Source organism: Malus sylvestris, chromosome 7 (assembly GCF_916048215.2).
Source record: "Malus sylvestris chromosome 7, drMalSylv7.2, whole genome shotgun sequence".
Classification (NCBI taxonomy): domain Eukaryota; kingdom Viridiplantae; phylum Streptophyta; class Magnoliopsida; order Rosales; family Rosaceae; genus Malus; species Malus sylvestris.
The window spans coordinates 12754548-12779176 of NC_062266.1; the positions used below are offsets into that span (position 1 = coordinate 12754548).

General features: G+C 40.6%; 2 protein-coding genes across 2 annotated transcripts in view; both read left to right on the forward strand.

Annotated features, from left to right (window-relative positions):
* The first annotated feature begins 6300 nt into the window (after positions 1-6300).
* Positions 6301-24629, forward strand: part of LOC126627937 (uncharacterized) — a 48863-nt gene continuing 30534 nt past the window's right edge. Inside the window, exons 1-2 of the mRNA XM_050297506.1 lie at positions 6301-6468; positions 6621-6633. Coding sequence (XP_050153463.1) covers positions 6439-6468; positions 6621-6633 — 43 coding nt within the window. The 5' untranslated portion in view covers positions 6301-6438. The remainder of the gene's footprint in view (positions 6469-6620; positions 6634-24629) is intronic.
* LOC126627938 (3-ketoacyl-CoA synthase 5-like) lies at positions 11703-12620 on the forward strand. The gene has a single exon (XM_050297507.1). The coding sequence runs from the start codon at positions 11705-11707 to the stop codon at positions 12464-12466; it is 762 nt and encodes a 253-aa protein (XP_050153464.1). The 5' UTR covers positions 11703-11704; the 3' UTR covers positions 12467-12620.

Consider the following 24629-nt stretch of genomic DNA (forward strand, 5'->3'; position numbering starts at 1 on the left):
TCTCATCCACCCTGCATCCCCTCTTTCTTTGTCCATTTTCTTCTTAGTGAATTAATAATTAATTTTCATGGGCGGTGCAAAAAATTTTAATGAAAATTTTGATGGATGAAATTGGTCTATGTAAAAAAAGGGAGCTTTTGGGTATGATTTGTTGAGAACCTGTATAAAAAGGAACTTGAATTGAGACAGAGAAAAGAAGATGGAGCGTATGGACGTGTGCTTAATATTTTCCGTGAGTAACACTCTCTTTACATTTCATAAACACCATTCAATAAATTTGAGTAAGGGTTTTGTTCAATTCAATTTCCTTAGTTTGATTCTAATTCAGTGAATAAATTTTCTTTCATAATTCATTCTATTTGTTTCATTTTCTGATTTGGATTTTGAAAGTGAGTAAAGTTTCTGTTTGTTTGCTTGTTGCAATTATTGAACTTATGCCGCTACAATATTTGTTTTCTTCTGTTTTGTCTTCTGCATCATGTCTATGCGGAACTACCATTTGGATCAAGTGAATGACAACTTTCATGTATATTTTTGTAGCATCTATACATGATCAGGACGTTTTTAGCTTCTAAGAGGACGAGCAACATTGTAATGGATTCGAAGAAGTATTGACACAATATGGAGACATCGTTCCCCATCTTTGACTCACAGGTACTGTGGCCTCTAGCCACCGTAAGGGTTAATCTGTATCTTTTTTGTTTCTTATTGCATGACCTACATCTTTTGGACCAACTATTGAGATGGTCATGACAAAAACAGAAACCTCACCTTCCATTTCCCTCAAAACAATTTCCATTTCGAATTGCAACCTTCAGTTGAACTGCTGCTCAGCTCTCTTAGAAACTACTAACGAGAACATCGTTTGAAAACCGCAAATCTGGTGCACATTCAACGAAATCTTAATCCTAGAAAAGGTTGGGTTTCTTGGTGAGTTTTTTGGCCGATTTCGTGTTGGTCATTTTTTGATTTGAATATTGTGTCTTTAGAATTGTAAATTTTCCAAATGGGTTTTCTGTGCAAATTTTGTTTTAGTGATTTGGAGGGTTTTGTTTCCAGGATGAGATCAGCTTGTTGGTGATGAGGATATGCAACAGTAGAGGTGGTATGATGATGCATCTGCATTAGATAATAAATGCGAGGAAATTGACTAGTAATTAACAATATTACCATTTAGATGCCTTCAGTTGTTGTTCTTATTGAAAGTAATTAGTTGAATTCTACTATTTACAGCGAACCATGTAAACAAGGATATGTAATTTTGACAAGAGAGATTTAATGGCATTATAAGTCATTTAAAGCTCTGTTCGCAGCCTCGGAGGTACAATGTGTCATGCTAAGGTCTGCACCGGCCTCTAGAAGCACAGAAATAACTATAGGATGGGTTGGGCCGGACCTTTGGTGATCGTTAAGCTCAAGTAGAACTGCATTGAGAAGTTGCCCATGGAATAGAAGTTTTCGGGTCGGATGCAAACTGTTAATTTCCTTTGCAGTTACTTTTATTTCAAGATATTGCACTCTTCTTTCAATCCCGCAGCATCGTGTGGGCATTCATTGTAAGTGACTCCTAAAGTCGTATCACATGCACATTTTTTTTTTCTTTTTCTCTTTTTGGCAGCTAATTTCACGAATTTAATATTTGTTTTTTTGGCATAGAGGGGGCAAAGCCTACCAAACAAACGACGACCTAAAAGTCAGTTTGTTTTCCTCTTCTTGTGAGAGACTTTTGTTAGGATGCAGGATCTTCACACATACGGGTGGGTATAGTTCGATTCGGCCCAGTTTCACTCTTAAACTCGAACCGAAAAATATCAACGGTTCAATTCGTTGCGGTTCTCCTTAAATTTATTATTAAAACCCTACAATTCGGTTTACGACGGTTCCGGTTCGGTTCGTTGCGGTTCTTCTTAAATTTATTATTAAAATCCTACAGTTCGTTTTACGACGATTCAAGTTCGGTTCATGCCAGTTTACAGTTCTAACCAAAATTATAATCTTTTTTCACATCCTCTATTTTTTGATAAAAAAAAATTAAAATTAAAATTTATGGTGCTGAGATTTGTTTTAAATCGACTGCTGAGCGAGATTGATTCAGTTGTTCATGATGGTTGGATCGTCTTCATCAAGGATGTATGCCAAACCTTTTTCAAAATCAAGCACAAATAAAACATCATTTTATATAGGAGAACAAAAATGTATGTTTGTATTTACTTCACTGGTTTGAGTATACATTACCAATAAAACACATGATGTTTTCATATTTATTAGTACTACCCAATTAATGCAACATGTAAAGCAACTCATTTTTTTTTTATCTGAAACAATAGAAAGCAAAGAACATTGATTGTCATCGAACCTTTCACAAGAGTGACCAACTTTGAACTAGCTCCCAATATCAACACCAAAAGCACCCTTACCAAGACTAGAACCATCTCAACAAGCAGGAATTTACAATTTCTGCCACAAAGAGGTGTCATGCAAGCCCATTTCACCATCAGGCTAGGAAGATAGGATTTGTCCCGGTTTTGACTTTTTTGGTCAACGTAGTTTTTTGCCACGATTCGACTAGATTTTCCGGTTCGACAGTTTTTATGCCAGCCCTATTCACACAACCTCCATTTGAAAGTGAGTGGTGAACTCGTGTTAGCTCAATGTGCCCTAGTCCAACTTTGGGTAGGTTCATAGGTTCTCTTATAAAAATGATGATGGCGTGCCACTGGTGGCCAAGACCAACATAAATGCTGAACATCTCAATATCTCCTATACATACTACGTCACTAATAAATTTGATAAGGATTCATTAGGATAGGTTCAAGTCCAAAAGATATCTCTCACAACGCATCCAACATACATGGTGAACATCTCAATGTCTCCTATACATACTACGTCACCAATAAATTCAATAAGGATTCATTAGGGTAGGTTCAAGTCCAAAAGACATCTCACAATGCATTTCTCGTCTGCCTGTACTCTCAAATTCTTATAATTTTTCATTCATGTGGGGGATTGTTATTATATATTATAATATGCAATATTATATATATATATATATATATATATATATATATATATATATATATATATATATATATATATATACTTGAATGAAAAATAGTGTTATTCGTATTTCTTAGAAAGGTTATGTTATAGATGCATTCCTTTACTAAATGATGTCTACTAATAGATGAAAAGTTACATCTCTTTAATAAGCAATACTTGGGTTCTATATAAACCCACAAAATCATTGGCATTACAGAGTAGAAAATTAGAGTTACTTCTTTGTGACAACCCGTCTCTAATTTTACGTTTTTATTAATTTTAAAAGCGTCAATTTACGAAAATGCCCCTAGAGGTAAGAACTTTGACTTTCGTTTACCATCGTCTAGAGAGACGTATGACTTATTCTTTTAGCGTACCCTCGTAGTACTCGTCGTTATGAACGCATAGGCGAAAGTCGTTTGCGAGTCCGGATTATAACGGTATAGTTACGGACGTTTGAAATTGGTTGCTTGCATTTTAGTTAAACAATTTTGAACTCCCACCATGTGGGAATGGTAACCAATCAGTTTTTAAGGGAAGAAAATGGACCAATCAATTAAAAGAAAGGTTGACCAATCGGTCCCAGCTTTCCCGTAGCCATGCACCCGTGCACCAACCCGATTCGAAATCCGGTGAACTTCCGCCATTTTTCTCGTCGAACACCACCATCCATCACCTTCAACCTCTTCCACATCCTCCCCTCTACCATCTCCACCCATTTTTGAAGGGTTTTAAGGCCCATTTCCATGTAGAACCTTATCGAAGTACCGGAGGTGCTCGACGACGATTTCTCCACTCTGGCAAGTTTCACCACCCACTACCACCCTTAATCAACTCTGCTTGGACCTATGAAAAAGACCCAACTAGTTTTAGGGGCGTTGGAACAACAAGGAGGGAGAATCGAAGCTCACCCATTTTAGGGTTTTAGATGGATCGAGGGGAATTTGCAGTGTTTCTCAACCGAATTGGCCTTGGCCACAGGTATGAAAGTTGTTCCTCTCATTGAGATCTTCATTTCTATGAAATTTGAGAATTTTTAGAAATAGTGGAATTTTCCGGCGAACCATGGCGGCCAGCCACCATGCGCGGCAACGCGTGGACCGAGACCTCACCAGACCTTCCTAGGCTAATTTAGATGCGCCGATTCCATATTTGACATCTGTTTAGTGAAATTACAATGTTTTAATGTAGTTTCGTAGTTGACCATCTAGTTGGCCGTCACGGGGTTCTTGCATTAATTGACGATCTGACTGTTGGATCGTCACCAAACCTTAGTACCTTATAGTACGTAATATTTGAGGACCATAGGAACTTACGGATCAAGAATCCGGATCTTTCCGAATTAGATTTGTAAGTTCGTATAATAAAACATCAGCCGCCATTTAATTTTAGTAATTGGCGAAGATCTGACCGTTGAATTGTTCCGAAACTTTAGGATGTTGTTCTAGAAGCATAATGTGAATCTTTGGAAATTACGGATCGGAAATCCGACGTACGGATCTTCCGGATCGAATTAAGTAGGGTTGTGGACCTTACCGCAGACCTTTGACCGACAGTTTACTTTTGGTCAATGAGTTTCAAATCATTCTAGAACGTCCTTAGGGATGTGTTTTACGTGAGTTGCATGTTCTATCGATAATAATCCTGAGTTGTGATTTGATAATTGTTCTAGGCGATGATCGTTCGTGACGCCTTGATATTCATGCTAGGGAATTGTAGCGCGGGCTCCAGGTGAGTGGGCAATTTACTTATATATATATATGTGAATTATAGTTTCCACAAATGCATTTATATGGATTTACGCCTATTATGCCATAATTTTAGTTAGTTTGGTAAATGTTGCTTTGTGATTGGAATTATAAAATGGCTATGGCATATTCATACGCATTTTACCTGCTTAGTTATATAGTATTGTGGTAGAATACTAAATGATTCTACAATTCGCGCATGCAAATTCAGGTGAGTTTTTTATATTGATTCGAATTGTATGGCATACATATATTAATATAATTAGCTCATCATTACTACACCCATGTGTTAGTGCTCCCGCCCGGGGCTAAGGCCAGCCTTCACGTGTATGTTCACCTCCCGCACCGTATGCTCCTCTTGGATCCAAGTTAGGTGCTAGCCTGTCATACATGTCATATTAGGTGACTCCGACTTGTAGGTGACTGCGCTTAGCGCAAGCTTCATGTGATCGTAGCACTAGAGCGTATATTATTATTACACCTAGTCTGTCGTACAGGTCACATTAGGTTACCCCGACTTGTGTGATAGTATAGATTGATGAGCCATAGATGCAGTTGTACAGGTCACGTTAAGTGACTCTGACTCGCGTGCTAGTATATTGTCAAGCACATGCCTATATTTCCATTATTGTTGAATTATTCCTGTTGTGGCATTTCTGATATACATTGTTGGCATACATTAAACCTTCATACTTATACGTAGTATGTTTTAAGGAAACTATAATTGTTTTATGGCGAGGGGTTAGTATATTCGAAAATAAAAGTTTTTACAAAACGTTGTTTTGCTTACCCGCTCAACTTTGTTTTTTGCCCCTCCAGGTTTAGTAGCTATGCTTACGTGTAAACGAGGATTCTAAAAATCTTAGGAGATGGTTATCATTAGTGGTATAACCCTTATCCTATTTACTATACTGTCTCATGCTCTGCATCACGTGTGAAAGGGGTTCAATCCCGCTCACTCGCGCACTCTTTTGATTAGGCACTTTTAGGTTTAAATTTATTCACATTCTTATTCCACTACACTTTATGGCTTCGTCACCCTCTAGGTGTCAGCCAGCACAACTCGATTCGGAGTCCAAGTGGACTGTCTAGGTCGGGGTGTGTCATTCTTACTCTTGAGAAATAGGATTTCCCCACTCATGTAGATCTGATTCATCTGTTTTACCGTGCTCTATTTTCATTTCTTGCATTGTTGCTATTGGTTGTGTTGGGGATTATATTTCTGTAGTGAGATTCGTGGTAAAGCTTGGTTTGGGTGCGTGGCTAAAACCTAAAAGTTTTACAGAAAAGAAACTATTTCATCCAACATCTCCTCATTACTTGTGGTGGCAGGATTATGCCATGGAATCCGGTCAGACAAGAATATTATTGGCAGCTCACTTGATGGTTGCTAGTTTGGCAGGAAGTCTAGCTCATGTAAGTTGCAAGGTATTTCCACTTACAGTAAATTTCTTGGGATTCTTTTGGTAAAATTCATTGTATAGCCTACCTGTTTTATAGGTTTTTTTACACACGTTATAATTTGGGCACATTTGTAACACCTGTTGGCATACCACGTGATGTATCTGATACAAAGAACAATTGCTGCGTTCCTATTATGTTTCTGACGATGTATTCTTCCCTGCGTTCTAATTATTATGTTACAAAGTAGATGAAAGCTGATGTGGATGAGTACCTCAAGGTATGCGGACTTTTTGGCCAGTAATCTTTTACTATTTCACTCGTCACCTGCTAATTTGTTTTGACATTAAATAATCTTTTACTATTTCCCATCGTGGTTTTCTTGTTATAATATTTTATCATGCTTAAACATTGTTTCAAAATAATTTACAGACAAGGCAACAGGGTTCTTCATTTCTGACTGAACTGATGCAAAATTTGGTTCATTTACCGAACGAAGCTGCCTCAGCTGGTACTCGTTACAATGTACCCCTGATCAACTCCCTTGTGCTTTATGTTGGGATGCAGGTGCTTATTCTTATGCTGGATTGTGCTACGAGATCCAACTGTTCTAATGCTTTTTTGTTTAACATCAGTCCTTGTTATGTAGTATTGAAACTTACATGTATCCGTTACTTTCCATAAATGTTCACTATAAAAATTCACTGGTTTGCTAGATTTCTTGATTGCCACATTCTATTACTGTTGTGCTTCACTAAGAGGGAGTAAGGATGCAGTGGGGCATAATTTTATGAATCCGAAAGCTAAAAGCCTTCATGACTGTATCTGTATCAAGAGATGGTTTTGACTTGAGTATTGCGGACAGTCGGGTGCTTATATTTGGGGTTGATTTTACAGGCTATCCAGCAGCAGCTTTGGGGTTGATTTACAGGCTATCCAGCAGCTTCAGGCTAGAACGCTTCATGCGCAATCTACCCAAACTGTTGCATTGACCGTCAGTTTGGTGGGTGATGCTTTGGATATTTTTCAGACTCTGACAGTGGACCTAGGTACTGAAGGGCGCTACTGTTGGAGAACAATTCAGAAATAAACAATATAACAGAAATAAACAGAACTTGAAATTCATAATTTTATTTTACTAAAAGTACTTGCTATACAGAATGAAAAGTATACAATAAAAACAGAAATTTATATAAGAATATCCATAGTACTAACTTGATTACAGAAGGTAGAGGCTAGCGTAAAAGCTATTGTAGACATCGAAATTTCGGTAAATAAATGTTGACCGATAAATCAAAGTGTCAACGCTCATGTATTACATAAATTTTACACGTAGCGTGTGACTCAACAAAAATTGAAATGAGTTAGAAAAGTCATCAAATAGGACACGTGTCAACACCTGGCAGAAACGACTTATTTCATCTGGAATATTATATTCAAAATTAGGCCTAGGAAATTTCTATAAATACAAGCCCATTTCATTCATTTGGAGGGGAGGACCAAAAAATCATTAGGCAAAATTCTGAAGCTCTGAAGCTCTGAAGCTCTAAAACTCCGAAGCTCTCGAGCATCCAGGTTCCCGAAGAATCAAGAAAGCGTTCTTCGTTCATCGTTCATCCTAAGATCAAGCCCCAACGGCCCTTTGGATCAACAATCATCCACCAATTCAAGATCAAGCCCCGACGGCCCTTGAAGAAAGTGTTCCTCGTTCTTCGTTCATCGTTCTTCCAAGATCAAGCCCCAACGGCCCTTTGGATCAACAATCATCCACCAATTCAAGATCAAGCCCCGACGGCCCTTGAAGAAAGTGTTCTTCGTTCTTCGTTCATCGTTCTTCCAAGATCAAGCCCGACGGCCCTTGGATCAACAATCATCCACCTTCAAGCCCAAGCCTCAACGACCCCTTGAAGAAAGCGTTCATCGTTCATCAACTGTTCATCCTCAAGGATGAAGCCCCAACGGCCCTTTGGATCAACAAACGTCGACAAATCCACACATCCAACCGTTCTTCAAGATCAAGCCCAAAAGCCCTTAAAGATCCGTTCATCACTATTCTTCAAGATCAAGCCCAAAGGCCCTTGAAGATCCGCTCATCACCGTTATTCAAGATCAAGTCTCAAACGACCCTTGAAGAAACATTCATCCTCAAGATCAAGCCCCAACGGCTCCTTGAAGATCCGCTCAAATCCACCTTCAAAGATCAAGCCCACGGCCCTTTGAAGAAACTTCCAACTGTTCATCCAAGATCAAGCCTCGACGGCCCTTGGATCAACGAAACACCCATAAATCAACACCTTACGGAGATCGAATCAGAGGATCAAATTTGAGAGAGATTGTAACCCAAAATCATCTAAATACAAATATTTGTTTGTGCACGTTGTTCTTGTCTCTTTCGTTTCAGGAAAATTTCGTGTTCACAAATTGGCACGCCCAGTGGGACAATCTCTACCTCTCATCTCTTTCTCCGTTCAAGGAATCCAAGCACACCTCAAAGTCAATGGCATCAAGCAAAGGACAAGCCATTCTCGCAACCACTGAGGGAAGGATCCTAAGCACTTCTGCCGCAAACGGACAATCCATTGGTGCCACAACCGCTCCTCAACATGCTACTTCAAAATTGGTGCCGCTAAAAGAGCAAGGGGAGCATCCAAGGTGCGAGTCTGTCATCAACCTGACCTCGCTGGGGGCACCGAAGCATGATGCTGAGGCACATAAGATGACATCCCAAAACAGCCAACGACGTTCTTCATCAGCATCCTGGATGTCTAAAGGAAAGTCACGTCTATTGGTCGCACAAGTCATGACTATCGGTGTTACCTCCGTTGAAGAACAACTGGCTCAGATGAATGAAGCAATCGCAAGGCTAACCCGAACTGTGGAAGAAAAAGACTTGCAAATTGCAGCACTCGTCAATCGACTAGAGGCGCAGGACGGCGATAAACCCGACCCAGAGAATGATCCACTAAAGAGAAGAGATGACGAAGAAGATGAGCCTTAGGTGGAGAAAAACGATGCAAAGCCGGAGCCAGACCAAGCAGCGGCACTCATGGGATCTCTTTCTATCCAGCAGCTGCAAGAGATGATCACCAACACCATCAAGGCACAGTACGAAGGGAGCTCAAATACCTTCGGGTTGTACTCAAAGCTGTATTCAAAGAAGATCGACGCCTTAAGGATGCCGAGGGGTTATCAACCACCAAAGTTCATGCAATTTGATGGAAAGGGAAACCCGAAACAGCACGTTGCCCACTTCGTTGAAACTTGCAACAACGCAGGAACCGAAGGGGATTACCTCACCAAGCAGTTTGTGCGCTCGCTGAAAGGAAACGCCTTTGAGTGGTACACAGACCTAGAGCCTGAGTCCATCAACAGCTGGGAGCAGTTAGAGCGGGAATTCCTCAACCGCTTCTATAGTACCCGCCGTACTGTGAGCATGCTAGAGCTAACGAGCACAAAGCAGTGGAAGGACGAGCCAGTCATTGACTACATCAACAGATGGCGCACTCTAAGCCTCGACTGTAAAGACAGGCTCTCAGAAACCTCTTCAATCGAGATGTGCATCCAAGGCATGCAATGGGGTTTGCAATACATCCTTCAAGGCATTAAACCGCGGACCTTCGAGGAATTGGCCACTCGCGCCCATGACATGGAGTTGAGCATCGCCCATCATGGGAAGAAAGAACCGATCGCCGACTACAAGAACGACAAAGTTCTTGGGACAAAGGTGGAAAAGGCTGCATGGAAACCCACCAAGGAAGCGATGACGGTCAACACAGCTCCCGTCAAAATCTCCACACGAGGCAAGGCGATTCAAGCCGAAGGCTTTCGTGATCAAGAGATGCGTAGACGCACTTTGAAGGAGCTTGAGGAGAAAACTTATCCATTCCCCGACTCTGATGTGGTTTTCATGTTAGAAGACTTGCTGGAAAAGAAGGTGATCGGCTTGCCTGAGTGCAGACGGCCAGAAGAGATGAATCGTACCGACAGTCCAAGATATTGTAAATTCCACCGTTTCATCAGTCATCCGACAGAAAAGTGCTTCGTGCTGAAAGATCTCATCATGAAGCTGGCTCAAAAAGGAATCATCGAGCTAGATCTTGACGATGTGGTGAAGTCAAACTATACCACTTTCACTTCTGGCTCTTCCGACTTAAAGTTTTCACCTCAACCGCTGGGGGCATCCTCCAAGACAAGCAAAGTTGAAGGATGGACTCAAGTCACTCCTAAGAAATTGCACAAGAAGCATACGTCTCCTCCACATGTTCGCCAATCGGAAAGGGGGCAAAGCAGCTCTGGTCAACCTCCAAAGCAACGTGAACGTGTTGAAGATGATGAAACTTCGACACGAAGATCGTCCGTCCCCATCACAATGCGCGATTTCTTGCCCAAAGACTTCTTCAATCACTCGGTCAAGGCTCCTTGCTATGAAGATTGTGAGGAACGCTTCTCCAAAATTGCTTGACAAATTCACCAATGCTCCTTGTTCGCACGAGCCTAAACTGCACGAACCAATGCTCCTTGTTCGCACGAGCCTAAACTGCACGAACCAATGCTCCTTGTTCGCACGAGCCTAAACTGCATGAAACAACGCTCCTTGCCTGCACGAGCTGAAACTGCAACACGGCACCAAATGCTCCTTGTCTGCACGAGTTGAAACTGCAAACGACACCAACGCTCCTTGCCTGCACGAGCTGAAACTGCAACACGGCACCAAAGCTCCTTGTCTGCAAGAGCCTAAACTGCAAGACACAAGGCTCCTTGCCTGCACGAGCCTAAACTGCATGGCACAACGCTCCTGGTCTGCACGAGCATAAAAGGCAACACCAACGCTCCTTGCCTGCACAAGCTGAAACTGCAACACGGCACCAAATGGTCATTGTCTGCACGAGTTGAAACTGCAAACGGCACCAAAAGAAAATACAAAAAAAAAAAAAATCTCTCTATTTGAACTACGTTTTGACTTGATCTCTTTCTTTGGAAGGGTACGTAGGCAGCTTGAATATTCAATTTCAAGTTCAGTCACATCAAAATAAAAAAAATAAAAAAATAAATGTTTTATTAAATAGAGTCAATTTTATTACAAAAAAAAAAGAAAAAAATGAATACTTATGTTATTATGTATTTACAAAAAAAAAAAAAAAAAAAGATTTCTTTTACATACATATACATACAAATATATATATATATATATATATGTATGTATATCCATCAGCAGCAAGCTTCTCAAAAAGAGGCCATCCAGGCCCAAGTGGCAGCCTCCAAGCCCAATTCGTCATCTCCCCCGCCTACACAAAGTCCAGTAAGAGAGTTGCCAGAAAATTCCACTCAAGTTGTGGAAGCAGTGCCGGTGTGGCAGGTAGAAAGGGAAATGGTAGCAACAGCTCAAGCAGCAATGACAGTACAAGCAGTGGTGTATTTGCAAGTTTATTCGCTTCCTCAACAACATTGGCAAGCTTGCAACCTCGTCATTGGACCTGCATCATCCTTTAAACCCACAGAAGAACCCAGCAAACACCATGCCTCCAATCTTGCAGGACTTCTCCAACTCCGTCAAGCTCAAGTATGTCAAGCTCGGCTACCAGTACCTCGTCGACTACGCCTGTTTCAAGCCTCCGATCACCTGCCGCGTCCCCTTCTCCACCTTCATGGAGCACTCCTGCCTCAACCTCAGCGACAACCCCAAGAGCGTCGAATTCCAGATGAGGATCCTTGAGTGCTCGGGCCTTGGGGATGAGACCTGCCTCCCTCCGGTGATTCACTACATTCCGCCCAACCCCACCATGGAGGCCGCTAGGGGCGAGGCAGAGCTCGTCAAGAAGACTGGGCTCAAGCCCAAAGACATCGATATTCTCATTGTTAACTGTAGCCTCTTCTCGCCGACGCCGTCACTCTCGGCGATGGTGATCAACAAGTACAAGCTCCGAAGCAACATCAAGAGCTTAAAACTCTCCAGCATGGGCTGCAACGCCGGCCTCATTTCGATCGATTTGGCGCGCGACCTCATCCAGGTGCATCCCAACTCCCACGCTGTGGTCGTCAGCACCGAGATCATCACCCCAAACTATTACCAAGGCAACGAGAGGGCGATGCTCCTCCCAAACTGCCTCTTCCGGATGGGCGGCGCCGCTTTGCTTTTATCAAACAGGGGGTCCGAGCACCGCCGCACAAAATACCGATTGGTCCACGTAGTAAGGACACACAAGGGAGCCGATGACAAGGTGTATAGGTGCGTGTTCGAAGAAGATGACAAAGATGATCTTGTATCTGTAGTTGTATAACAGCTGCTGCTGCATGCGCATACTTCTTCCATTGAATTGCAATTACGATTGCTGCACTTGAATTATCACAAAGATTGCAGTTGCAGTTTCCAAATTCTGAAACACCACCACCGTCACCACCATATATATATCTGCAGTAAAAGTTGATCGAAAAGTTGATAGTAGCGCAGCTAAAGCGGGGGATATCGTGGCAGTTCTCCACGGGGTCGCTGAAGCGGACTCTCAGCCACTACTCCCTCCATAGCACCAGCAGAACAGCTCTCTGCCCATCCTCACTTGGCCCTAAGCCTTCGTCTCCGCCAGTCTCCTTCGTCCTCACTCCACCCAAACCCCACCTCTACACATGGTGTGCACACCCGGAGCTAGTGAGCCTCCAAACCAGCCACACGTCGACGAGATCAGGGTCTATTTGCCACCGCCACGTGCTGCATCGCCTCAGCCGCTACACCCGGCCTCATCGCCACCTCCGGCGAGGATGGCTGCGTTTGCTGGTTCGATAAGCGATGCAAAGATGCGATTGATATCATGGAGGTAGGAGAGGATCCCATTTTATCCTTACGTTTCAGGCCGGGAAATGAAAATATGATATATGCTGCATCCGGGAAACAAGTCGAGAGCTTTGATGTCCGTCTGGGGAGTCCATGCTCATGGAAGCTCCTGGAGAGCTTTGATTATAACAAAGAAGAGATAAATCAGATTGCGTGCAGTTGTAAGTCCTCTTTTCTTGCTACTCATCTCTGACGGCGGATATGGGTTGACCGAAGCGGCGGGGCTAGTAGAGCCAGCGAAGCCAGCGACTGAGAAAGGGAGGCTGAAGTCGAAGCAGGTAGTGAGGATGGTCGTGCTCCCTGAAGCTTGCAATACAATGAAGTTCGTGGCTGGGCTTTTGACGACGATGTTGATTGACGGATGGTGGAGCTCGTGATGGGCAGAGATCTTCGGCGAGGCTCTCGTTGGGAGAGTAGGGTGTCTTGAGAGATTCCCTCGAGCTCGTCACTATGACCACCATGATAGCCAACAACTTCAAAGACCGCTGTCAAACGACTAGCCGGCCGAGAAGCGCTTCCTCAAACTCCAGCTCTCCGTCCGTCTTCGTCCGCTCCCTGCAAATTCCTCTAACCACCATCCTAATTTATACAGAAAGAAATACAAAAAAAAAAAAAGGGTGGTGGTGCGTCTGGCACCACGTGAATAAAGAAGGGATGGTGGAGTCTTTGGTGCTCTGGCACCATGTGAAAAAAAAAAAAATCTGGATTGATCTGGCACCATACCTAAAAAATAAAAAAATTAAAGAATAAAAAAAGGGGAAAGCAAGTAGGAAGGTGGGATGGTGCGGATTGCACCATGTAAATATACATATACATGTATGTGCATGATATGTATGTATATAGCAAAAAAAAAAAAAAAAAAAAAAAAAACATCGAGAGAAATAAAGTCCGTTTTTATTTATTTATTTCTGGAATTTTTTACATAAATTTGCATTGTACATACAAAAAAAAAAAAAAAAAAAATCAAATCAAATCAAATTTACAAGAGGGGATCTTCAAAGACGATCAGGTGCCACCTCACCACTCGGCAGAGCTCCAGAAATGAGAAGCGCTGGAGGTTGATTGTTTGAAGCCTCGCCACTCGGCGGAACTCCAGGAAGAAGAGGAACCAAAAGTTGATCATTCGGAGCTTCACTACGCGGTACAGCCCCAGAAGACGAAGGCAAATGTTGTTGGAACAAACCCACAAACCTCCGATGATCAAGTAAAATCTGACCATCAGATTCCTGCATCTGGTCAATCTTCCTCTTCATGTTTGTGGCATAGTTGTGTGCGAGCTTGTGCAACTGTTTATTCTCATGCTTGAGCCCCCTAATCTCCTGTTTGAGACTCATCACTTCAGCCGCCAACGATTCAACTTGACGGGTTCGAGCAAATAGGCGTTGGGCCATGTTGGACACAGAACCTGCACACTGCACACTGAGAGCCAGAGAATCCTTAACAGCCAACTCATCAGACCGTTTGGAAAGTAGTCTGTTATCTCTGGGAGTGACAAGGTTCTGGGCCACCACCGCAGCGGTCATATCATTCTTCACCACTGAATCCCCAACGGTAAGAGAACCAGTGGGGGATATGAAGGATGGGCGCCATATGTTATCTGGAGAAGACGGGACTACCTCTTCATCAAGGTTCAAATCAAAACGACGATCGGAGGGTCCAGACATTTTCAAAGGTGTTGAAGAAAGAAGAGGTCGGACAAATCAAGATCTTAGAAGTGCAAGAAGGGAGTTTCTACAAGCGAAAATTCAAGTGTGCTTTGAAACGAACTGCGTGCCTCTATAAAAAATCAGCACTCGACGGGATTTCAGAGATCGAAGAGGTGAGCTCAAAGTTCGAAAATGCCGATTCAAAAATCGAAGAGGCAATCTCAGAAATCGGAGAAGCATCTTGCTTTTCCAGACGCGTTAGCACCCGTCACAAGCAAGCTCAGCTTTGCGGAAATCACGGGCAACTTGTTAAAAGCGCCAATCCCAGGTATCGAAGAGGCGCCAGTCTTTTTCAGACACGTCGGCACCCGTCACACGTAAACTCAGCTTTGCGAAAATCACGGGCAATTTGTCGAAGCGCCGATCCCAGATATCGAAGAGGCGCCAGTCTTTTTTCAGCCACGTCAGCACCCATCACACGCAAACTCAGATTTGCGGAAATCACGGGTAATTTGTCGAAGCGCCGATCCCAGTTATCGAAGAGGCGCCAGTCTTTTTCAGCCGCGTCGACACCTGTCACATGCACACTCAGCTTGGCGGAAATTACGGACAATTTGTCGAAGATTTCTGATAAAGAAGAAAGCACGTGAAGCCATATAGATCAATCACGCATTGGTTGCTGACACGAGTGAAAGAATAGTACCTCTACAAGTATCAAAGAACTTCCTATAATTGTCTACCTTCGCTTTCCATAGCAAGGCAGACATACAGAGCCTTTCTTCATCTCCAAAAAATGCTTTCCCAACGAAGCCTCTCGAGTCATTCAATGTTCCTTATTCCTTGGGGTACCTCTACAAGCCAATGACTCCAAAGCAAAAGTATCTCGTATCACCAGGGTAGAAAGCAAGAGTATCTCATATCATGCGTTCTCCCTGTCATTTCCTTTGTCCTTGTTCTTACCTACAAAGACAAGGATAAAGAAAACAATATGCCGGAACTTCCACTCAAACTCGGGTAAGGAACCGACTGCTTGGAACCCTTCCCTGATTGCCTACCTAGCACTGCTCTCGAGTACTCGTCTCCCACTGCTGCTGTACTTCCAAAGAAGCTACCACATCTGCCTGAAGAATAGATAAGGCAAGTGAAAATGATACCTTGCAGCATGTGGAGACAAGGTGCAGAAGGAACAAGCAGAGAAGAATGCAGTCTGCACAGTCAACTCAGCAGAAGGAGTCTGAGCTGAAGAACTCAAGAAGCTGCCATATCTGCCTGAAGAAACAAGCAGAGAAGAATGCAGCATGCTCAGTCAACTCGGCAGAAAGAGTCTGAGATGAAGAACTCGTTTTGACCCTTCAAATTCTTGGGTCGACTTACTAGGCGTTGTGGGCTGCATGTGCTGATTCACCACCCTTGAATCAAATCCTTAAAGATCAAGTCACCAACTGGAAGAAAAGCCCATCAATCTTGAAGATCATACCGTTGACCAAGCTGCTCAGGTGTGAATTAGAAAGATTGAACAAAGCAACAAGTCGTCACCTTCACCTCGTGCCTGCTTGTCATGTGTTCAAGTCAACCTTCAAGGATCAAGCCCTAACGGCCCTTGAAGAAGTTTCCAACCAAATTCAAGATCAAGCCTCGACGGCCCCTAAGGAAATCACAAGTCCGATTCAAGATTAAGTGTCTACCACCCTTGAATCAAAACCTAGTTCAAGAATAAGCTGTGGAAAATCAACAATTGGAGGAATCCAGAAAATCCTCCAACCCAGTTCAAGATCAAAGCTGTGGAAAGTCAACAAGCGCAACAAAATACGTGCCGATTCATCCATTACCAAAGCCAAAGATCATCTACCACATGAAGCTCCTTGTGGCCCAATTTCAACCTTCAAGATCAAGCCTCGACGGCCCTTGAAGAAATTTCAAACAAAAGTTCAAGAACAAGCCTCAACGGCCCTTGAAGAAATCTCCAGCCCAATTCAAGATCAAGCCTCGACGGCCCTTGGATCGACATCTACAGTAAGGGACTTCAAAACGCATCTCCTACACGTGACAAGCACATGTATACGACGTGCTTTGAAGTGGGGGCATTTGTAGACATCGAAATTTCGGTAAATAAATGTTGACCGATAAATCAAAGTGTCAACGCTCATGTATTGCATAAATTTTACACGTAGCATGTGACTCAACGAAAATTGAAATGAGTTGGAAAAGTCATCAAATAAGACACGTGTCAACACCTGGCAGAAACGACTTATTTTATCTGGGATATTATATTCAAAATTAGGCCTTGGAAAATTCTATAAATACAAGCCCATTTCATTCATTTGAGGAACCAAAATCATTAGGCAAAAACTCTTGAAGCTCTGAAGCTCTGAAACTCCGAAGCTCTCAAGCATCCAGGTTCCCGAAGAATCAAGAAAGCGTTCTTCGTTCATCGTTCTTCCAAGATCAAGCCCGACGGCCCTTGGATCAACAATCATCCACCTTCAAGCCCAAGCCTCAACGGCCCCTTGAAGAAAGCGTTCATCGTTCATCAACTGTTCATCCTCAAGGATCAAGCCCCAACGGCCCTTTGGATCAACAAACGTCGACAAATCCACACATCCAACCGTTCTTCAAGATCAAGCCCAAAAGCCCTTAAAGATCCGTTCATCACTATTCTTCAAGATCAAGCCCAAAGGCCCTTGAAGATCCGCTCATCACCGTTATTCAAGATCAAGTCTCAAACGACCCTTGAAGAAACATTCATCCTCAAGATCAAGCCCCAACGGCTCCTTGAAGATCCGCTCAAATCCACCTTCAAAGATCAAGCCCACGACCCTTTGAAGAAACTTCCAACTGTTCATCCAAGATCAAGCCTCGACGGCCCTTGGATCAACGAAACACCCATAAATCAACACCTTACGGAGATCGAATCAGAGGATAAAATTTGAGAGAGATTGTAACCCAAAATCATCTAAATACAAATATTTGTTTGTGCACGTTGTTCTTGTCTCTTTCGTTTCAGGAAAATTTCGTGTTCACAGCTATGTCCTTCGAACAGTAATTCCGTCCCACTCTTGTGCTTGTGGTTCTACAACGTCTGCTCGACCAGGATACAACTACCTAATCCTACAATCCGCATTGGATTATAGAATTCTAGCGAATTGCTTTGTGTGTTTACTCTCTCTCTGGAATTTGGTACGGAAGAAAAGGAAGAAGAAAAGATTATGATTTGGATACCATGGATTGCATATATATAGGCTGTTTCACACCCTTTCAAATACCAGTTCAGTGTATTTGAAGGTTCACAACTCTTTCTAAGAGCTGTGTCTTTTAATCAAAACGTTTTTAATTAATAATAAACTAATTAAAAACTTAAGCAAAGAACATTGATTGTCATCGAACCTTTCACAAGAGTGACCAACTCTGAACTAGCTCCCAATATCAACACCAAAAGCACCCTTACCAAGACTAGAACCATGTCAACAAGCTGGAATTTACAATTTCTGCCACAAAGAGGTGTCATGCAAGCCCCCATTTCACCATCGAGCTAGGAAGATGGCTTATTAATATAAAAAATAATAATAAAACAATAATTTATATTAAAACTGGTTCGGTCCGGTTCCTCTGATTCTTAGTATTTCTAAATCGGAACTATTTGAGACAGTCCGGTTTGGTTTTTGTCCCGGTTTTGACTTTTTTGGTCAACTTGGTTTTTTACGGTTTCTTTTATCACGGTTCAAATCGATTTTCAAGTTCAGCGGTTTTTATGCCCACTCCTATTCCCACAACCTCTATTTGAAAGTGAGTGGTGAACTCTTGTTAGCTCAAGGTGTCTTGGTCAAGCTTTGAGTAGGCTCTTAGGCTCTCTTGTGAAAATGATGGTCCTGTGCCACTATTGGCCAAGACGAACATATTGTTTGTTTTAAGTTGTTTTAAAAGCCATTTGCTTGTGCCACAAGAATGGCACAAGAATCTAGCCTTCTTCTCAAGGGATTGTTATTATGGAAGGTTAAATCCATACTTGGGTTCTTGTCTAAGTCTTGGAGACAAGAACTTAAACAATTTTCTTGCATTTAAATACCAAAAACAAGGATCACAAACTGATCAAAAGAGAGTTTGAACCAGTCAACAATCTTTGAGTGAAGGCAAAATGCAGAAAGATAGAATAAAGTGATTAAACAGAGAACTACGTTGCTTATTGTCTTGGTTTAGTATACATGGTGAACAGATCAATGTCTCCAATACACATTGCGACCAGCAAAGTCCATAAGTATTCATTAAGATGGGTCAACTCTAAAAGACATCTCTCACGATGCATCTCTCGTCCACATGTACTCTCAAATTCTTCTAATTTTTCATTCATGTGGGGATTGTTATTATATATTATAATATGCAATATTACACACACACACACACACACACACACACACACACACACATATACATATATATAACTTTAATAATTGAATGAAAATTAGTGTTAACCGTATTTGTTACAAAGGTTATGTTGTAGGTGTATTTCCTTACTTAATGATGTCTACTAATAGATGAAAAGCTACATCTCTTTATCACTTGGGTTCTATATAAACCCTTGAAATCATTGGCATTACAAAGTAGAAAACTAGAGTAACTTCTTACTATTGAGAAATACGATTTCACCACTCCGTTTCTCTTATTTTTCTTTGTCAAATTCTGAGTCGTGTATTGACAGTACGAAATATATAAAGTTAGCCAAGATTGCAGTGCTTCGACTTCTTCAGATTATAGACTGTTGAATCCTGGGAACCAGACACTTACCCAACAACAAGCACAAGAGTAGGGACCAAATTATGTCTTTAGGACATTGCATTTATGCAAGCTTCAATCTCCAAGTTTGTCAGTTTTTTTTTTACTTTCCCTGTATGTTGTTTATATTACTTTGGTATATAATTAATGTTGTGATTTCTTTATGATTATTATGGAATCCTTGTATTATTTTCTTATTTCTAATATTGCTCCAATAATAAAGATAAAAATTCTTTTATGCGATAATTAGAAAATATAAAGAATTACTCACAAGAATTCTAATAATAATCATAAAGAAAATCACAACATCAATTATGTACAAGATTAATGTAATACTTGAAATACTGACAAACTTGGAGATTAAGGCTTGCATAAATGCAATGTCTTAAAAACAGAATTTCCCCCTACTCTTTTGCTTGTAAATCATTAGGTGTTTGTCTCCGAGGATTTAAAAATCTACAATCCAAAGTTGAAGCATTGCAATCTTCCAGCTTTGGCGAACCTTATCTATTCCATACTCTCAAAACATGACTAAGAATTTGACACACGAAGAATGAGAAAAACAAAGTGGAGAAACTCCTTCTTATTCACATGATGCCAATTGAATTGTGGGGGTCAATAATCCTATGTTGAAAGAAATGATTACACAAAAGTGTGGGTAGATTTGGTAGAATTGAATTAAACACAGTGATGATTATTAAGTAAGCATATGAATTGAATGTACATAGTCATTGGTTTGTCTGATTCAAGTTTAGAGCGTCCACATGTACTCAAAGCTATAAAAGACGTTAAGCGCTAGTCGGGTGGTAAGTTGGGGCCTATCGCCTAGGCGGGAACAAGGCAGGGGCCTAGGTGGACAAGGCGGATTTAAGTAAATTCATTATATATCGTATACATAAGTGCCCATTTTTACTTTAAAAAAAATATATATATGATTGCATTTGGATACATAAATTGCTAAATAACATGACATACAGATTATAAAGTATAAGAACATACAGAAAACAGGGGGTGATAAGATTTTTACAAAAGCAGGGATAAAAACACTTAAAAATACTTGCAAGAGAAAAGATAGTTGTAGTATAAACGACCCAAGTAAGGTCTTTTCCACAGGGATTATTTAAAATAATTTATGCAAAACTAAAATCTTAGTTAATTATTTGAAAACAAAGATTGGAAAATGTTGTTTTTTTAATATAAATAGAGTAAAAACGAATTCAATAAAAGTAATCTAGGAAAAACAACTAGTAACCAATTAAGAAGAAATCAGATAAAAAAGAAAAGGTTTTGAGAAATAAATTTGGAAAAGCACTAGGATTCCGTCGTCCCCTTAACAATCCTATGTAGATTTACTAATTACTTATGAATTACCCATGCAATTTTGAAAGTTAGGTTTTCCCTAATGTATATTCTATTTGTGGCATTCAAGTTAGAACATATATCAAACATACAATCCGTCTGTGGCATTTAGATTAAATATAAACATGCATGACTCATTACTCTTTGTGAAAACCCTTTGAAAAATCATGCAACCCTTAAGACGTGACATTTGCCCTAAGTAAAATTACAACTATCAACCACAAGAAGCAATACTCAATCCTCTGGTTGCATTCCGACCAAATTGCATCCGATTACTTATCTAGACATCCTACTGGTAGCTAAGCATTAAGTTATACAGGCAGTTTAAACACAATGGTTAATAATTCAAATTATGCATGCATAATATCATAAGCAATTAAATAAAACCTACATATTCATGCTAAGGCTCAAGGCATCGCCCTAGCAAACAGAAATTAGTTATGAACAACCATGAAACAAATTATGATTAAGAACATGGATAAAATAAAAAAAAAGTCTGAAATTCTGCAAAATAGTGCGTACCCTCTAAATCCTAATGGCTAATAAGCCTTATTATACTACTAAAAAAATAAAATCCTTACTAGAAAATGTCTTCTAAAAACTAGGAAACATAATATATTAAGATAACTAGGAAATAAAAAGTTTCCTATTTGAACTGAAATTCGAACTTCTCAGAAAATCAGACTTTGGATAGACCAAATCAACTCCGATTTGGTCCTAAAAGGTCTCTTTTGAAATCTTAAGTCGTCCCCAACAAATCCTCAGAAGAATTCATCCTTAAAATATGCCATCTTGACCTTCAAAATAACCAAAATGTCCAAAAAGGTCAATCTAGGAAAGCTGCGCGCTGGGCCTTTATTTCATTGCCACGATCAAAAGGCTTGGTAAACAAATTTGGAATTTTGATACAAACATCTTGAAAGACTCATGAACATCCTCCAATTGGAATCACTCCAAAATTCATTTGTTTGATCACTTTTTTCTCTAGAGGAAGTCGGATGTTGTACATTGAAAATACATAACAAAGTATCAAAGTTCTACAAAAATAACCAATAAACTAAAACTAAGAATAAGGTAAAATATATGGTATATAGTATGGACTGATCAGGGGGAACAAGAACCCTTCTCTTGAAGTTACAGGGCTATTTTGCCGAGTTCGTTAGAGAGAGTTGTCTCGCGCCCTTAGGTGTTCTCTACCTACCGACCTGTGTCGGTTTCAAGTACAGGTATGAGTGTTCATCCAAGGTTGTTACATTTTATTGAAAAAAAATATATAAAATGAAAGTTCATCAATTTTGTATCTAAGTGAGAGTCGCGATCTAGGCGGGTCTAGGCGGTCTTGGAGAGCTAGGTGACGCCTAAGTAGGTCTAGGCGACTTTTCCTAATTTTCAAATGTCTAGGGGTTAATCAGGGCAAGACTGCCGAGATCTTCGGCTTAGCTCCCAAATGTAATCCACCCAAACCTATACAAGGGGAGTGGAAGATAATGAAAGGGAGACAAAGTCATAACTAAATCATAACACAAGAAGCTCTGTCTACATCATAACACAAGCTACTCATTCAGTCGAGTTGATCCGATTCATTCATATCTATAGCTTACGCAAGAGATAGCTTGACTTCGTGGATGGAGACAATTCGAACTCCCCAGTATTTGTATAAATACTTTGGTTTTCAAAATCGACTTTTTCAATCGCTCAGACATCCATCTTTTTTGCATTTAACACGCTCTATCTATTGGCCCATTGGCAGATAGGGGCTTATCTATATGACTTGCTACACTTGCTTGTGCATATCGATGGACTCAAATGGGATTTGTCTCATGGACACACAAGTTATCCAAGTTGTAGGATTTCCTTTTCCCCTTCATATTCTTGCTTCTGTAGGTTTCTTAGTAGAGGTGGGTTTGGTTTAAATCGGTTCGGTTTTTTGCCAAAACCGAAACCAAACCGAAATTTCGGTTCAGTTTGGTTTCAGTTTTTTGTTTGTTTTTTTTTCAAAAAATGAAAAACATTGAAATTTTAAATTTTAACATATCCAACACAATCATAACATAAACATTCTAACTAGAATCAAAGACAATGAAAATAAACATTTAAAGTTGAACTAAAATCATCAATCAAGTCTTCCAAAGTCCAAACTAACAACCTCACAACACAAAAATCGTACAAATGACTTAGAAAAGTTAAATTGTATGATGTTGTTCAAAGATCAGGGTTGTTTGCTTGTAACTGCATGTTGACAACTTGATTAGTAAAGGTAATGCGTGGGTTGATTTATTTAGTGTGTGTTGGATTCTTTTCCATCACAAATTACCCAAGTAATCTACCGGAAATAAATGTATGGATTCTGTTACATGTTATATGAGAGTAGATTTAGAAAAGAAAGTTGGGGCAGAAGTGGACAGTGCTATGGAGATGGATGTAGGTACTTCAGGAGGAGGTTTGGTTCCGGAACCTTATATGGGGGAGAAATAATAGATTAGGGTTTAGAGTTTTTATAGGCCTTTTTAAAATATTTTTAGCACATTTTAACTTACAAATTGGGTTTAGAAAATAATACCCAAAACAAATAATTAAATAAAAAAATTAATTTAATTAATTCGGTTCGGTTTGGTTTGTTTCAGTTTCTAGATCACTAAAACCGAACCGAACCAAAAGAATTCGGTTTGGTTCGATTTTTTTGTTCGGTTTGGTTTTTTTGGTTTCAGTTCTGTTCTGTTTTCGATTTTTTTCAGTTTTCGGTTTTTTGAACCCACCCCTATTTCTTAGTAATAAAAAGATATGTGAGAACTCTTACCCGTATCTTACTATTTGCGCCTAGGCCCACCAAGGTGGTGCTAGGTAGGGATTTTTAGAATAGTGCATGTATAAGATGAATTCAATGATGCTAACTAATTGAATTTTTTTTTTCAATGTTAAGTCAAAGTACATAGGTGGTAATACATGCAGTGACAACAAAAAAAATCAGTCCTTAATTAGAAGTGTACTTGATAATCTAGATAAGAAGCACATTGACTTCAAAATTTTGTAGAGGATACTCCTCTGTGTTTATTGTGATGTACTTGTACCATACTTGACCAATCCTGAAACTACCGAGCACCGGTCAACATCATACCTTCAAGGACTCACTGAGGGGTTCATGTTGAAGCACCCTTACCAAAGCACAAGAGTTTCCTTCCAACCAGGAGGCCAATCACAGCGCAACACATGTCAATGTCAAAATAAAGCTCATAGAGTCCCACATCGATCGCGGGCAAAAGCTAAAGACTCTCATCGACTATAAAAGGAGACCATTCTCCTACAATTAATCCCTAATGCCATTATTGTACATAAACTAGTCATTAGAACCCACTAATGATGATTATGCTTGAACATATGTATTGTGTAAACCCTTCACTATTAATGAGAACTTATCTACCTTGTGGACATAACCAAACTTAGGGTGAACCACGTACATCTTGTGTTTGCTTTCCTATCTCTATCCCTTTACATATATTATCCTCACTAGGTGACCGGAGCAACCGAGTGAAGGTAACAAACTCGACATTTTATGTTGTTCCAAAGTCTTCACTGATTTGTGCATCAACATTTGGAGCCATCTGTGGGAAAATACACTTATTCCTACTTTCTCTAGCTTTGTTAAGCTGGTTTCCATCGTTCGTACACTCTCATTTGACTAAGCATCCTTCTCCAACATGGGGAGCGAAGGAAGCCATATGACACAAAACAACACTCCTCTTATGCCTAGTGTGAGGCAGCAAAGGCATGAACGAAAGAAGTTTACTCTTCAAGCTAAAGACGAAGAGCTGGAGGCTTAGAACAACAAGATAGCAATGAAGAATG

Excerpts from the sequence above, each read along its gene's own strand:
- LOC126627938 (XM_050297507.1), top strand. The coding sequence starts at position 11,705 with ATGCCTCCAATCTTGCAGGACTTCTCCAACTCCGTCAAGCTCAAGTAT.